This window comes from Mauremys reevesii, linkage group 3, assembly GCF_016161935.1.
Source record: "Mauremys reevesii isolate NIE-2019 linkage group 3, ASM1616193v1, whole genome shotgun sequence".
Classification (NCBI taxonomy): domain Eukaryota; kingdom Metazoa; phylum Chordata; order Testudines; family Geoemydidae; genus Mauremys; species Mauremys reevesii.
Genome location: NC_052625.1, coordinates 77831605 through 77846093, shown reverse-complemented (window position 1 = coordinate 77846093; position 14489 = coordinate 77831605). Strand labels below are relative to the sequence as shown.

Genomic DNA, 14489 nt, shown 5'->3' with positions numbered 1-14489 from the left:
GAAAAAGTCCCTGCCTGCATCTTCCTGAACAGGCCACTGTCATCATGCACCTTTCCAGGCCAGCCTGTTGGAGAACCATAGAGAAATACTGATGCCAGGTGGGGCCAGAATAGGAATATGCGTCCCATCTATCGCCTCCACAGTTAGAAACCCATTTGTGCAAAGCCATCCACAATGTCCTGCGCTCCCGAGTCACGGTCTTTCTTAGCAGGATGCGATTAATTGCCTTGCAAACTTGCATCAAACCAAACTGGTTCTAGCTGTCTGGATTTGCCATCTTCCAGATTGCAAATCTTGTGTCCTAGTCCCATGAAAGTGGCTTTGTTCTGCAGCCACTGCTCGTCATCCCAGACTTCCATGACGATGTGATCCCACCACTCAGTGCTTGTTTCGGTGCTGAGCATTTCCGTGAATGCGCAAAGCACTCTAGTGTCACACGCGCAGACAAATCCATATTGATATCATCGCCGACTCCTCACTGTCACTTTGGAGCTGAAGGAATAGCTCGACTGCCAAACGTGTTGTGCTGGTGACACTCATCAGCAGAGTCCTCACAGATCGGGCTCCATTTGCCACAGAAATCGCGATTCACAGAGAGTAACAGAAAGACACTCACAATGGCGCAAACGCTGCCGGAATGAATGCTGGGATGTGAAGCGATGCACAGCGGCGCGGGCAAACACAGGGGGGAACCCGCGACACTTCCCTTCCCTTCCCACAATACTCCACACTGCAGCGCTGGTAGCTGTCAGTGTGGCCACACTCCAGCGCTGGCCCTTACACAGCTGCATGAGCAGCGCTGTAACTCCCAGCGCTGCAACTTGTAAGTGTAGCCAAGCCCTCAGCAGTACAGACATGTAGATTACAGTGCTACCAGCAAACACTGCTGTCACAGCAAGATCTATGATGAGAGTCACCATCTCTTCTTTTCCACATGGAAAGCCCTGGTAGAAAACCACTGACAAAGTTGGGATCATTTAGATTTGTTGCTCTATGAAAGTAAATTTTAGCATAGAGCCACACACACACACACACACACACACCGGTTTTATACTCTGGGCTGTATATCCAAAAACCCTCCTAACCTGCAGCCCACAATCTGAGCACAGCACCCATTTACAACCTTTTTCTCCACCTCTGATGGAATCAACAGCTTCTGATCAACAGCCTATGCCCAACACCATATTAACAGCTTCATCGTCAATCAGGGCTGCCCAGAGGATTCAGGGGGCCTGGGGCAAAGCAATTTTGGGGGCCCCTTCCATAAAAAAAGTTGCAATACTATATTCTTGTGGGGGGCCCCTGCAGGGCCCGGGGCCTAGGGAAAATTGCCCCATTTCCTCCCCCCCACCCCCGGGCAGCCCTGTCGTCAATGGAAAAACATATTATGCAGCAACTAACCTAAATATTCAGTAAAAATGGAGACAGCTCCAGTAACCTTGCGGTAACAGACTCCAATGAGAAGCTGCTGAGCAGGAATTGATATGCAAACTAGATACAATCAACTTAGGCTTAAATAGGGACTGGGAATGGCTCAGCCATTCCAGGTTTCAGAGTAGCAGCCGGGTTAGTCTGTATCCGCAAAAAGAACAGGAGTACTTGTGGCACCTTAGATAAATAAATAAATTTGTTAGTCTCTAAGGTGCCACAGGTACTCCTTTTCTTTGAGCCATTGGATTCAATGTTTGTATCTCCCCTTGCAAGTATTCTCACACTTCTTATCAAACTGTCTGTACTGGGCTATCTTGATTGTCACTTCAAAAGTTTTTTTCTCTTACTTAATTGGCCTCTCAGAGTTGGTAAGACAACTCCCACCTTTTCATGCTCTCTGTATGTGTATATATACACATCTCCTCAATATATGTTCCATTCTATGCATCCGAAGAAGTGGGCTGTAGCCCACAAAAGCTTATGCTCAAATAAATTTGTTAGTCTCTAAGGTGCCACAAGTACTCCTGTTCTCTTTGCAGATACAGACTAACCCGGCTGCTACTCTGAATCCAGTAACCTTGACATGCTAATAGGTCACAAGATTTTGGGAGTTTCATGCCACTTGCATTTAATACAAGCACTACGAAAGAGCAAAAGCTGAGTAAGAGCACTGCCTTGAGAGAGCAAGTTGAAGAAGCACAAAAGAAGGCAACAGACACCCGCTCTGGTGCTTAGATTTGCAGAGTGCTGACTCCCCGTCCCTGGGAAAGGAGAAGGGAAGAAGAGAGCCACTGGATTTGTTTTCATCAACGAAGTACTCTCCATTTTCCTTCCAGCCCTATACACTGCAGAGTGTATCTTTGCAATGCCTCTGCTAGAAAGAAAGAGACAAACTGGGGATCAATGGAATTATGTCAGGGATGAATTTGGCCAGAGCTTATCACTGGAAGTGCCACAAAGATTAAGTGCCAATATTAACTCTTCCATTGCCTGACCCTACCTTGTCTTTCAGGTGACTTTTCAAACTGAAGGGGGCACACACAAAAAGGAGGTGCGAACACAAGACTGTCCAAAAAGAGTGTCATAAATTATTATACAAGTTGCATGATTTTTTTTCCCCAGTGTGTCTTTTGATTTTTAAACTCTTGGGGTTTTTTAAATTTCTCCAGGGCAAGGCATCCAACCCCTTAAAGAATCTATATAATATTAAACAGAATGAAAATTCCACATGGGAAATTAATCTGCGCACAAAGAAATCCATGTTAAATACGCATTCTGTACAAGCATCCTCAGACTTAGCTAGCTATGATAAAAATTGAACTTCTGTAAATGCAAAAGCCTGAGAGGGAGTAAGGGAAAAAAAATTCTGTGAGCCTGTACTTGCCCACGGTAGGAAAACGCCTGACTATGTTATTCTTAAATTCAGGTTTCCACCAAGCAGATGTTGAAACAACCAAATATGTAAGAAAGGAAATATTTAATAAAAAGTTACTTAGCAGAGCCAATAAAGTTACTTATTTAAAGCTTTCACAGGCCACCTGACATTACACAGCTAACAATAAAATTTCCTCAAAACCCTAGAGGCTTAGATTTCTTTTTAAGCAGGGATTTAGCACGGTTTCCCTCCCGCCAATGCTCTGCAGTTACAATTCCTTTTTAGCAAGTTCCAATAGGAACTCCAAGATTCCCAACCTACACACAGCACTGATCCACAACAGCATTAGTAGGTACTGGTTCTAAACAGCACATTACATTACCCAAATGATAAATCTGAGAGTTACATAGAATGACACCAAGCTGAAGACAGACCTTTATCTGGACTAAAATATAAGAGAGCAAAAAAACTGAATTCTCCCTCTTTCCACTTGTTGATCCCTGTCTGGGAGAAAGGGTGTGGAAGAATTGTCTTTCTAGTCTCAAGTCAGAAGGAATTTCCAACAGTGTTGAAATGTAGTTTCATAAATGGCATAATACAAGGGTAGAAGGTGGGCCTCGTGAACATTGGTATTTGGGTCCTACTCAAAGAATATGGACTCCCTATTCCATGCTCTCCACATGGACTGCAGCCCAGGAGCAGCAGAAGGTCCATAAGAGTTGGGGGGCTGACGGTGCCCAAACCATGGCCCCATCCTCCCGTGCCGCCCCTTCTCCTGGAGCCCCTACCCTCACATCGCCTCTTCCCGAGGCCTCACCACCGTGCCGCCCCTTTTCCCCGAGCCCTGTGTAGGAGCAGGATTTTATAATTGTACTATGAGAATTAATGTATGATTTGATTTCATCCTGCCAGCCACCCTTTTTGAATAGCAGAAAGGAATGACAGACCAGAACAATCCTTATGACTGATTATGGTCACCCTTTTGTTTTAGGATAAGTTATAATGTCTACTATGGTTTCCTACATGTATTACAAAATTAGACACTCTAGTTAAATAAACATTTCTTTGTTTTAAGGTTTAGAAAGTAAGAGACAGGATCTTGTATTGTGTCTATGTTAAGGAGATTAGAGGAAAGTGGAAGTAAATTGTTTTGATTATAAGATTTAGGAAGGCTTAATTTACAATGCCTTTTCTTACTCAACATAAAAACTGCTGTATACCTTTAACTGTAAAAGACTGTTCGTGTGAATGAGGAATGTATGCATCAGGAAAAGATAAGGTGTGAAGGCCATCCTTATAGCCAGATGGTCAAGGAAGAAGGAGTGAAGCGACTTAAAGGACATCAGAGAATCAGCAACGTGCATCCATAATGAAGGGCAGATTGACGACCCTGAGGTGAAGGCTGGCACCCCTAAGGACAATTGATTAAATTGGAACAATGGACAGGATGACCCTCTTGGAGGTGTATTGGAATGTTTACATCGAAAGATACACCAATTAAGAAGTAACCAGTCAGAAACTGACACAGCAAAATCCATAGACTTCAACAGAGAAAAAAGACTAAGAACAGGGTGCTCTGCCATGGGGCTTTGAGTTAGTCTTGCTATACAGGAGAGAGAGAGAGAGAGTGAGTGTGTAAAGCATATGCTAACTGCTGTATTCTCAATAAATGTGGCGTTTTTGCCTTCTCCGCTATAAAAGATCCCATGTGCTTTGTACAGCATAACAACTGCCTTGCACCATCCCTTCCCCTGAGGCCCCACTCTGGTGCTGCCTCTTCTCCCTCCCCCACCCCGACCCAGCCCCCTGCTTGCTCCTCTCCACCCCCCTACACATCCTTACGGCAGGTAAAAAGTGGGAGGGACCATGGCCCCCTGGCCCCTCCTGTTTGGGTAACCCTACTGCAGCCAGCTCACTTCAGGACCCCAACAATGCAGTCCAGCTCTCAGAAACAGCAAGCAGAAAGTTTGTCAGCATATGCTCAGAAGTGGGAGCAACACAATGGGACAGTTTAAAACTGGAGTTAAGACTGACCTGCCTTAAATTTGAAGACATTGTGAAATCAGATGGCATGTTAGTAACTGTTCATTTTAATTTTTCCCTCTTTACAACTATGAACACCAATTACATTTGGAATCCACAGCTGAAAGTAACAGGCAAGTATGAAAGAGCTGAGATCTGAAGACAGCCAATTTTAAAAATCACGTTTGTTTAGATTTATATTCAGCCTTCAAGAAAACTTAGCTGAGAACTGTACTAGTAAAGCATCAGTCTTTCTAAAAGTCATAGATGATAATTTTCTAACATAAAAAGATACTGCATCCAACATGTGGTAGCTCTGTTTTGGACCTCATCATGATGGATAAAGATGAATTATTCATTGGACTGTAGGTGGTTGTTAGGGACCAGTGATCATGAACAGATTACATTTAACATGGACACACAGAGGACACTCCCAACCAGGCACTCTTCCGTTCCTCACCTCCCCCTGCCCTTCATTTTAGTTTTTTATACATTTTCTCCTCTGTTTTTATTTTTTTTTTTAATAAAACCTGATAAAACCTGGAAAATTTAAAAAATAAAAATTGAAAACAAAAGGCCTTACTCATATTCAGTCTGTGATTCACTACATCCTCCAGATCCTTTTCTACTACACTGTCTACATAGCTATCCCCCATTTTCTGCATTTGATTTTTCCTTGGCAAGTGTAGTTTTCACATTCAGTAAAGAAAAATCCATCTTGTTGATTTCAGACCAATTCTCCAATTTGTCAAGATTGTTTTGATTTCTGAGCCTGTCCTCCAAAGTGCTTGCAACCCCTCCCAGTTTGGTGTCACCTGCACATTTTATAAGCACATTCTCTAATCCATTATCCAAATAATTAATGAAAATATTGACTAGTACTGGATGCAGAACTGACCCCTGCAAGACCCCACTAGATATGTCCTTCTAGAGTGACAGTGAAACACTGACAACCACTCTGAGAATAGTTGTGCACCCAGTGGCGGATTAATGACTTTGCCGCCCCTAGGCCCTGAAATAATTGCTGGCCCCAGCCCCATATGAACTTATTAAACACCAATATTTTCACTTTTTACTTCACTACTACTTTCAACTATTTTTTCTGTCTCACTATCAGCACTAACTGATACAACAAGGGAATCTATTTTGAGCATTTTTGCTATCATTTCATTTTCCCTTTCTTTTGTATAGCATTTTTTTAACTGAGAACTGCTTAATTTCTTCCTTCGGTCACATTATTAACGTTTAGGATTCTCGTGAGTATGTTTACTAAATGGCATCACGCCATCATTGGTGGTTTCAATACGTGCAATGATTGGTACAATCATGGCGTCACTGATGCCGCATTTACAAAAATGCTGCTATTATAAATTTGCCGCCCTAGGCCTAGGCCTTCTCTGCCTAGGCAATAATACGCTGCCGTGTACACCCATTTTATAGTAATCTCATTTAGACTCCTTTTCCCTCATTTGCTTAGGAGAATGTCATTTGGGACATTAACAGCTTTACTAAATCATTTTGATGGCTTCCCCCACCTCCACTAGACCAGTATAAGGCTCGATAAGCCTCTTTTTAATCACCTTTTATGTCCTTTGCTAGGTGTAATTCATTTAGTGTCTTAGTCTTTCAGAGTTTGTCCCTACATGCTTATGCTATTCTTTTGTACTCATCCTTCACAATTTGTCCATGTTTCCATTTTTTTTTTTTGTAGGATTCTCTTTGACTTTCAGGTCATTCAAGGGATCCTAATGCATCCATAATGGCCTCTTTTTTATTTATTATTTTTTCTCTGCATTGGGATAGTTTGCAGTTGCCCCTTCTTGAGAAACGGCCTGCTCTCCTGAATTCCCTTTTCGTTTAGATTTTCTTTCCATGGGACCTTTCCTACTAGTTCTGAGTTGTTAAACTCTGCTTTTTTGAAGTCTAATGCAATCCTTGGATGTATAAACAGGGAAGTCAGAAGGTGATTTTATTTTTGTATACAGCATTGGTGAGTTTGATACTGGAATACTGCATACAGTTCTGCTCTCCATATTTTAAAGAGTATGTTTAAAAATTGGAAAGGTTGTAGGAAAGAGACAAAAATTACTCAAGGGCCAGAGAAAATGCCTTCTAGTGACTTAGAGAGCTCAATCTGTTTAGCTTATCAAAAAGATGATTGAGAGGTGGCTTGATTACAGTGTACCTTCACAAGGAAAAATCAGTGGTGTGATAAACTCAGGACAGACAGCTGCAAGGGAGTGGTAGGAGCCAGTCCCAGAGGGTTAAAAGGCCCTCCTCCTTCTTATCACTTGAGAGGCAACTACAGGGCAATCAGGTTCAGCTGAGAAAGGGTTACCAAGGTAGCAAATTAGAATCAGCTGAGGGGGAGCTACCTGAGGGTAATTAGGATCAGCTGATTCCAACTTGGGGCTGCCTGAGACCTTTTTAAACCCTGCCTGGGAGGAAGGAGGGGAGAGAGCAGAGAGAGAAGGAGCCCTGCTGCCAGGAGTGCTGGAGCAGCAAGACAGTGAGCTTCACCAGGAGGAGAGGCAGTACTCTCTCCCACAAGGGAGTAAAAATACTTTAAAAAGGACTGGTGGAGAGACGGGGAGCAGACTTCCCCTGTGTCCTAAGGGGGACTGCGTTACCCAAGCCTGTCTCGCCAGGGCTAAAAGCAGCAGAGGCTGGGGAGACTGAGAAGGTGCCTTGCCACAGTGGGTACTAAAAGGCTCTTTAAACTATGAAAACAGGACACACACCTAATGTTATAAAAATTCTTTGAAGGTCACCTTTAAGTGACTTGCGCAAAGTAACAGCAAGTCAGTGGCAGAATCAAAACCTGACTCCACATCTGTGCTCTATGTAACAGTCACATTTCCCAAAACCTGCTAGTACATGATTTAAGAAAATCTGGAACTGAACTCACCCACACAAGTCCGTCCATCATCTGAAAACTGATAGCCATCAACACACTCACATCGGAAAGTTCCTGGCTGGTTATTACAGACTGCATTGGTGCCACACACTGTTGGTTGCTCTGAGCACTCATCAACATCTGGAGAGTGTTATAAAGATTCTAGTTATTACAAAGGGGTGAACAATGTGGATCCTGGAGACAAGGGCATCATGCAACTACTACTAAATAAATAAATAAATAAATAGATAGAATAAAACTAATCTAAAACACCAGTCCATACACCAGTTGTGCTGTTACTCTTTAACATTTCCAAAGAGACATTCAAGAACTTTCCACAGGCCAATAAAGGTTCCTTTACTGCTATAGCTTTGTGCAATCATGTCATCTTAGGAAACTTTATCATTATGGTACAATATGGATTCAACCAACAATTGCTGCTGTAACTTTGTTAGATTTTAAAATAAATTATATATTTTGTTGTTCATATATGTGCTATGTACAGCATGAGCATCACTGATTATGCTGGAGGCTTGTTACTTGGAGAACTACACTAATGCATAATAATTTAGTGCATGTAATTGTCAGAGAGCACACATTCAGAAAATAAAATGGACTAATATTTTATTAAATTGTGCCATATAGCAGCTACCAACTATAGTTTAACTAAATGTAACATGTGGAGGACTTGTACAGATGTGATATTGATTCATAACTTTAACTGTAAGTCATGCATTCCAAGCTTTATATGATCAGGTTTTATAGATCTCCAGCTAGGAGGAGCTAGTGTAGGCATCTATGGAATTTCTAATGTGACCTGGGATATGTAGGAGGGACTAAATTATGAGAGAGAGAGTCAAACAAAACAGCACATTATCACAGTTTAGCTCTGTCAGCCTAATAACATATTTTACCCTGAGAACTTACCTAATATAAAATGGCTATTACTCTGTAAGTCATACATTAAACTGCAGAGTCCTGTGAAATACTTAAGATTTGTGATTTTAAACAGGAATTCCACACAACTGAGAAGAACAGACTTCTTTTTAGAAGTGCTTCCATTTAAATGAGTCCAGTCTTGAAAAGATGGTTCCAATGGCTTCTATTTTTTCCAAAAACATTCTTTACCCATTCTACAAAATTTATTAGAGTGCTCTAACAAGATACAGGTTCTATGGTAGTAGGTAGGAGTGCAACCATTTTACGTGAGCTCTCGGCTCTAATGAAACAGCTATATTCAATTATTAACTAAAAGGAGGAGAGGAACACTTAAAATCACATAATAATTATACATTTAATAGTCTCTGGAAGTGAAAATGTTATCAGAGCCAAAAAGCAAGGGTAACCCAAAGACCTTTGTGATAATTTTTCCTCTCCTCTTTTCTTTATCCCTTGTTTACAGAGGCTGCCCTGGGCTTAAAAAGAAAAAAAAAATCAGGACAGTTGCAAAGATTTTGGATAGTACATTGAAAATAAATATTTATCTACACTTATTACAAGCGGTATTTGAGGTACCACAGCTATGTCCTTTTCTAAATAATGTACTACTAATTACACCTCTACCCTGATATAACGCTGTCCTTGAGAGCCAAAAAAATCCTACCCCGTTATAGGTGAAACCGTGTTATATTGAACTTGCTTTGATCCGCCAGAGCTCACGGCCCCGCCCCCCCAGAGCGCTGCTTTACCGCGTTATATTCGAATTCGTGTTATATCGGGTCGCGTTTTATCATGGTAGAGGTGTATATACATTGCATAGCCCAAGACATCCATAAACTAGTGTTTTACATGTACAAAGAGTTCAGTGCTCCCATCCAGGATTCCTAGTAAGACTTTGTGGAGACACAGCTGGAGGGCGTTAGGTTTTAAACAGTTCATTAAAACTGCTCCCTCTTCTTTTATAAGCAGCTAAATTGAGATTGCTTCACAATAAAATCTGAAAAAAGCAAAGCAACCCTGTGGAGTATTAACATATAAACAGAGCAGCACTTTTAATCTAGAAAAGCTCTTACAGCATTGGCTATTGGTCTAAGTTTTTCCAGTCAGCAACAGCTGAGATGGCATAAGGGGATCCAGTAAACCAAGAGGAATACAGATTCAGACTAGACAGCCAAAACAAATGAATTTAACAATGATTAATTAACTCCAGTGTGTCTCAACCATATTATAAACACAGTATGGCCAGACTATCTGGACTGGGGCAAACTGCGCTATAAATTGTAAAATTGCACTTGGTCTTCACACAAATCTTCAAACTGGAATCCATTACTAACGGAGATTGGATTTTATTGGGTCTTTTGAAGACAGTGGGAAGATTGCTGTTGATTTCAATATTAACTGCTTTGATCAAGGCCATAGTAACATTTGTTATAGGTAGTCTGTGAGCAGAAAATAGCAGTCCTCTTAGGAATATGCTGCATAGGTAGGATTGGTAGTAGAGGAAAAAAAGAATTCTGGATTTTGAAAGGCAAAAATATTACAAAATTTCTGTCAGCCATTACAAAGTTCTAATATACGCACTAGCTCACCAAGGAAAGAATGTGTGTAATTATTTTGAACTGTCTTCTTCCCCCACTATGAATTTATAGCACTCAAGCTCCAATTAGCTTTAGGGTTCTTTGTGCTAGGCACTGTACAAAACACATAGTGAAAGAATTCCTGCCTCACAAAGCTTTAGAGAACCATATTCCAATAGCAAGATTTTCAAGACATGTTTTAATAGTCCAGGTCAAAAGGGTTGGTTCTGAGGGTTAATATATTCCATCGACGACAAGCAGAATCGACACAAGCCATTATTCTGATGCATAAATGTTTCACATACCGTAACAAACACGTCCATCTCCACGGAAGCCTACAGAGCATTCACAGGAGAACTGATTTCCTGTTCCTGGACGACATACTGCATTGGTGTCACAACCATGGGTACCAGTGTAGCAAGGATTCCGGCTCATATCAGCAGAACCATCTGTTAAAAGAGATTGTATTTAGCCACTGAAGATGCTAAAATGAGGCCTTATTTAAAGGGAAGTTTAAAGTCTGAATCCATCCCTGCAGCAGCATGGGGACTGAGGCAGAGACTGAGGGGAGATTGCTTACACCTGCAGTATGTGTGAGGGCCAGTTCTGTGCCAGTTGGTCTCATCAGGGAGAGGGGTTCCTATAGCTGAGATGCAGGTCAACCATGAATCATACCTTTTACTTCAAACATGTCAGCACAAATTCTTCAAGAACTTTTACAAAGGTAAATTATAAAAACAATACAGATGACACTTTTATGCAGAAAAGCCCACAGCATAAGTCAAATCACTTGTGCAGTTACCTTCCAGTCTCTTGAGTCACTAAAGAAGATTGTTTTGTTTGGGTTGGGTGTTTTTTTTTCCCCAGTAGCTAGGAATGCCTTATTTCTACCTGTATCCTTGATGTCAAAAACTAACATACTCCTTTCTGTACTCACTTGGTTTGCATTTTTAAATTGTTCCTTCACTCACATCTAATTTAATTCCCGCCAAAAGAAAAAAAACAAACAAACAAACTTCGCTAACTTGTCATTAAGGTTGCCCAGACTTATCAACCTTTGCACCAAAATCCTTTAAATCTGAAACTTATTTTAAACAAAAACAAAATTAATAAAAAAAACCAACACACCCAAACAAGTTTATCATTTGACTCTAATAAAACATTTTGTATAATTGGCTATTGCACATCATCTAGAAATGAAATACGATGATGGCTGAAAGATGGCTCATAGAAATTAACTTCTATTTAATGGCACATGATTCATTCTAGTACTGGGTTGTTTTTTGCAGCAGTGGGTTTGTGCTCCCATACAGTATAAAAATGGATTCATTGATGACGGAACTGTTATATGTTTAAAAGGTAAATGTACATGAGGTAAATGAAAATTCTCCATGGATGTATTAGTATGGAAAAGTTTCAAACTAGTATTTTCAAAGTATCCTAGGAATTAGGCACTCAAATACCACTGAAATTCAATAGGAGTTGGGTGCTCAATTTACAAGAGGTATTTTTGGACTCCATAGGTATTTTGAATTCCAGGTAAGTAATGCAGCTATATAATCTATTTCATTAACATCCAGCTAATGCAAAGTCAAATATAAAGGAGCTTGTCTCCCACAATCCAAGTCCCCAAAGAGGAATTGAAGAATTACCATTATACATACCACTGACTGGGCCAATTGAGTTGCTCATAGCATATCGCAGAATTTGTTCGTCCCTATTATACAGGACAAAGACACTGTCTACTGATAGCTGCTGTGTGGCAGAAATAGCATGATGTGAGTCATCATGAATGCATTCGTCGAATGAGATGGTCTGTCTCCACTGGTAGGCTACAGTGTAGGAGGGAGCAATCCCATCTCGTTCTGGTTCTGTAACTGTGTACTCCCTGGTAGAAGACGATGTGATCACTGAAATACAATAAATACCACATGGATAAGAGAGAGGAAAGGGAGAGTACAAAGCCCATTTCCATCTGCAGACATGGATCAAAGGCAGGATTGTATTAAACAGAATTTTGCAGACAAGCAGCTATAAAGCACTGCCATGTTTTTCTATTCAAAGGGAGGAAATTTCACTTGATTTGGCCTGTCTTTTGTTTTCATGTATCAGAGTTTCAAACAATGTGCTAAATATTTATCTAAACATAATTTAGCAAATCCTGCCCAAGTCACAGTGATAGATGGTTACTACCAGATAACTGGTCAGTGACCTATGTAAACTGATACATAGGTCTCAGTCCAGTTCCTAGTGGAGCATTGTGCACATTGCAAAAAGCCTCACAGCAATAGGACAGTTAATGGTAGTCTCTTAGAAAAGAGGCCAAGGACTGAATAAGCTGAAAAACCAAATCACCCTCTCCTCTTGAGCCCTGTAGATCAGAACTGAAACATTAGTAAGCAATGCAGGAAATCTGCACTGCTGCTGTCTACATTGTATCAGTTTTGTAGATAAAAGAAAGGCCCCTTCAGGGTCTCTAGAGCTGTCAATCCAGCATTTTTGACACCACATAATTAATAAAAAAAATTTAAAACCTCCCAAGAGACCAAGAACATGCAATTTTCAGAGATAAAGGTTATTACAACATTCTCATTGAGTTGTTCCAAAGAGCCAAAGAACAAGTATATGGTAGTAAACTCTACACTGAAAACAGGTATGAACCTATGTAACAGGCAATGTTTTTCAGATTCTTATTTTCTCTTCTGAGGAATATGGTTGATAATCACCTCCATTAATTCATGTTGTTTCTTACCAGAACTAGAAGAGTGATAGAGCTCATTGTATGGTTCTATGTGGACTGATGCACCAAATGGGATCTCGGGTACTTTGCCCTCCATTTCTGTGCTGATTGTAAGATGACCATGTTCATCGATTCCACTGAACTTTTGCTTGATAACCAGTTTCTCATTACTGCCAAGGAAGGTAACTTCAGCTTGCCGTGTAAACTCACCACCTAGAAATCAAGATTAGGCAAACCATGACTAAATTTGAATCCATCTAGTCAAACTGTTGCCCACAACCCTTCAAAACAACAACAACAACAACAACAAACAAACAAATAAAAAGCAAATATTTTCTCCAAGCTATTATGCAAGATCTTCTAATAGTTCACTTTTTTTCCCCTCCATATAAAGGAAAAATTATAGTTCTAGAAATTGCCATTGACGCACTATCACTGAATATAGTAAAAGAACCCAGACTTTTAGGTACTAAACACTTGAACTGCAAATAAGGCAGAAGAAAAGGTTTCAGATCAAGAGAAGAGTTGAGGTAGAGCCAAAATATACAATAGTAAGTCTTATCATGTGTGTTATAGTTGAAAAGTGGTTTTATTCTTTAGAGAAAATATATCTATTAACAGGCAGAACATTTCTGGTCCCAAATTTAAAAAAAACTGAAATATACATTATAAATTCCTGCACTAGCTTCCAGGAAGTCAATAAGTAAATAAATAAAATAATAAATAAATACACAAAAAACAAAACAAGAACAAAATTCTATATTCAATTAACATACTGATGAGGCTGACAAAATTTGTGCCACAGAACTGTAAAGCATCAAATAAAAAAAGATGCATAAAATTCTAAATCAGATTATACTCACAGATGGGTCTGAGTGGTAGAATTTGAATCAATCCAGAAATTCAGGCCCATCTCTAGTTATATGTAGCCTTGAATTACAAAAATATTTCTGAAATGTATAGGAATTTTAACAAAAATCAATGAATTTCTCACTTGCCAGCCAAAACTTCAGTTGAACGTTCAGCATTTCCCCTGATGCCTAATATGCTTTAGGTATTCATAGGGCCAGCTTTTCATTGCATTCTGGCCTCTTCTTTGCAGGTGCTCAAAAGCAGCCAGATCCATCTAGCTGTGAATACCCCCAGCATGAAGACCTTTTAGCTATCAGTGGCTATATAGCCAGTCCAGCACAGAGGTACAAGTTGGGGGCTTAGCCAGGACACAGTTAGCATATGGTTCATTTGGGACTATAAGCAACTGAAATATCTAACCTACATGGTGACTCAGCACAGCTATACCCCAATAATCAGGGTGCTGTACCTGGCTCCCCAATAACCCCACATCCTTTTTGTGCCAAGCAAAAGCTGAGCACAGCATAGAATCTGGGCTGATTTGCTGTTGTAGGAGAAAACACAGATCCTTGCACTCCAGTCTTGGCAGGTAAAAAGTTCACCTTTAAGGTTCAAATTCTGCTTTCACCTCATTTTGTTGTATTTTTGTTTAAAGAT

General features: G+C 40.4%; 1 protein-coding gene across 1 annotated transcript in view; it reads right to left on the bottom strand.

Annotated features, from left to right (window-relative positions):
• Positions 1-14489, bottom strand: part of NID1 (nidogen 1) — an 83225-nt gene that overhangs the window by 36817 nt on the left and 31919 nt on the right. Inside the window, exons 7-10 of the mRNA XM_039530918.1 lie at positions 12993-13193; positions 11905-12150; positions 10546-10689; positions 7737-7865 (exon numbers count right to left, since the gene is read on the bottom strand). Of these exons, the coding sequence (XP_039386852.1) occupies positions 7737-7865; positions 10546-10689; positions 11905-12150; positions 12993-13193 (720 nt within the window). The remainder of the gene's footprint in view (positions 1-7736; positions 7866-10545; positions 10690-11904; positions 12151-12992; positions 13194-14489) is intronic.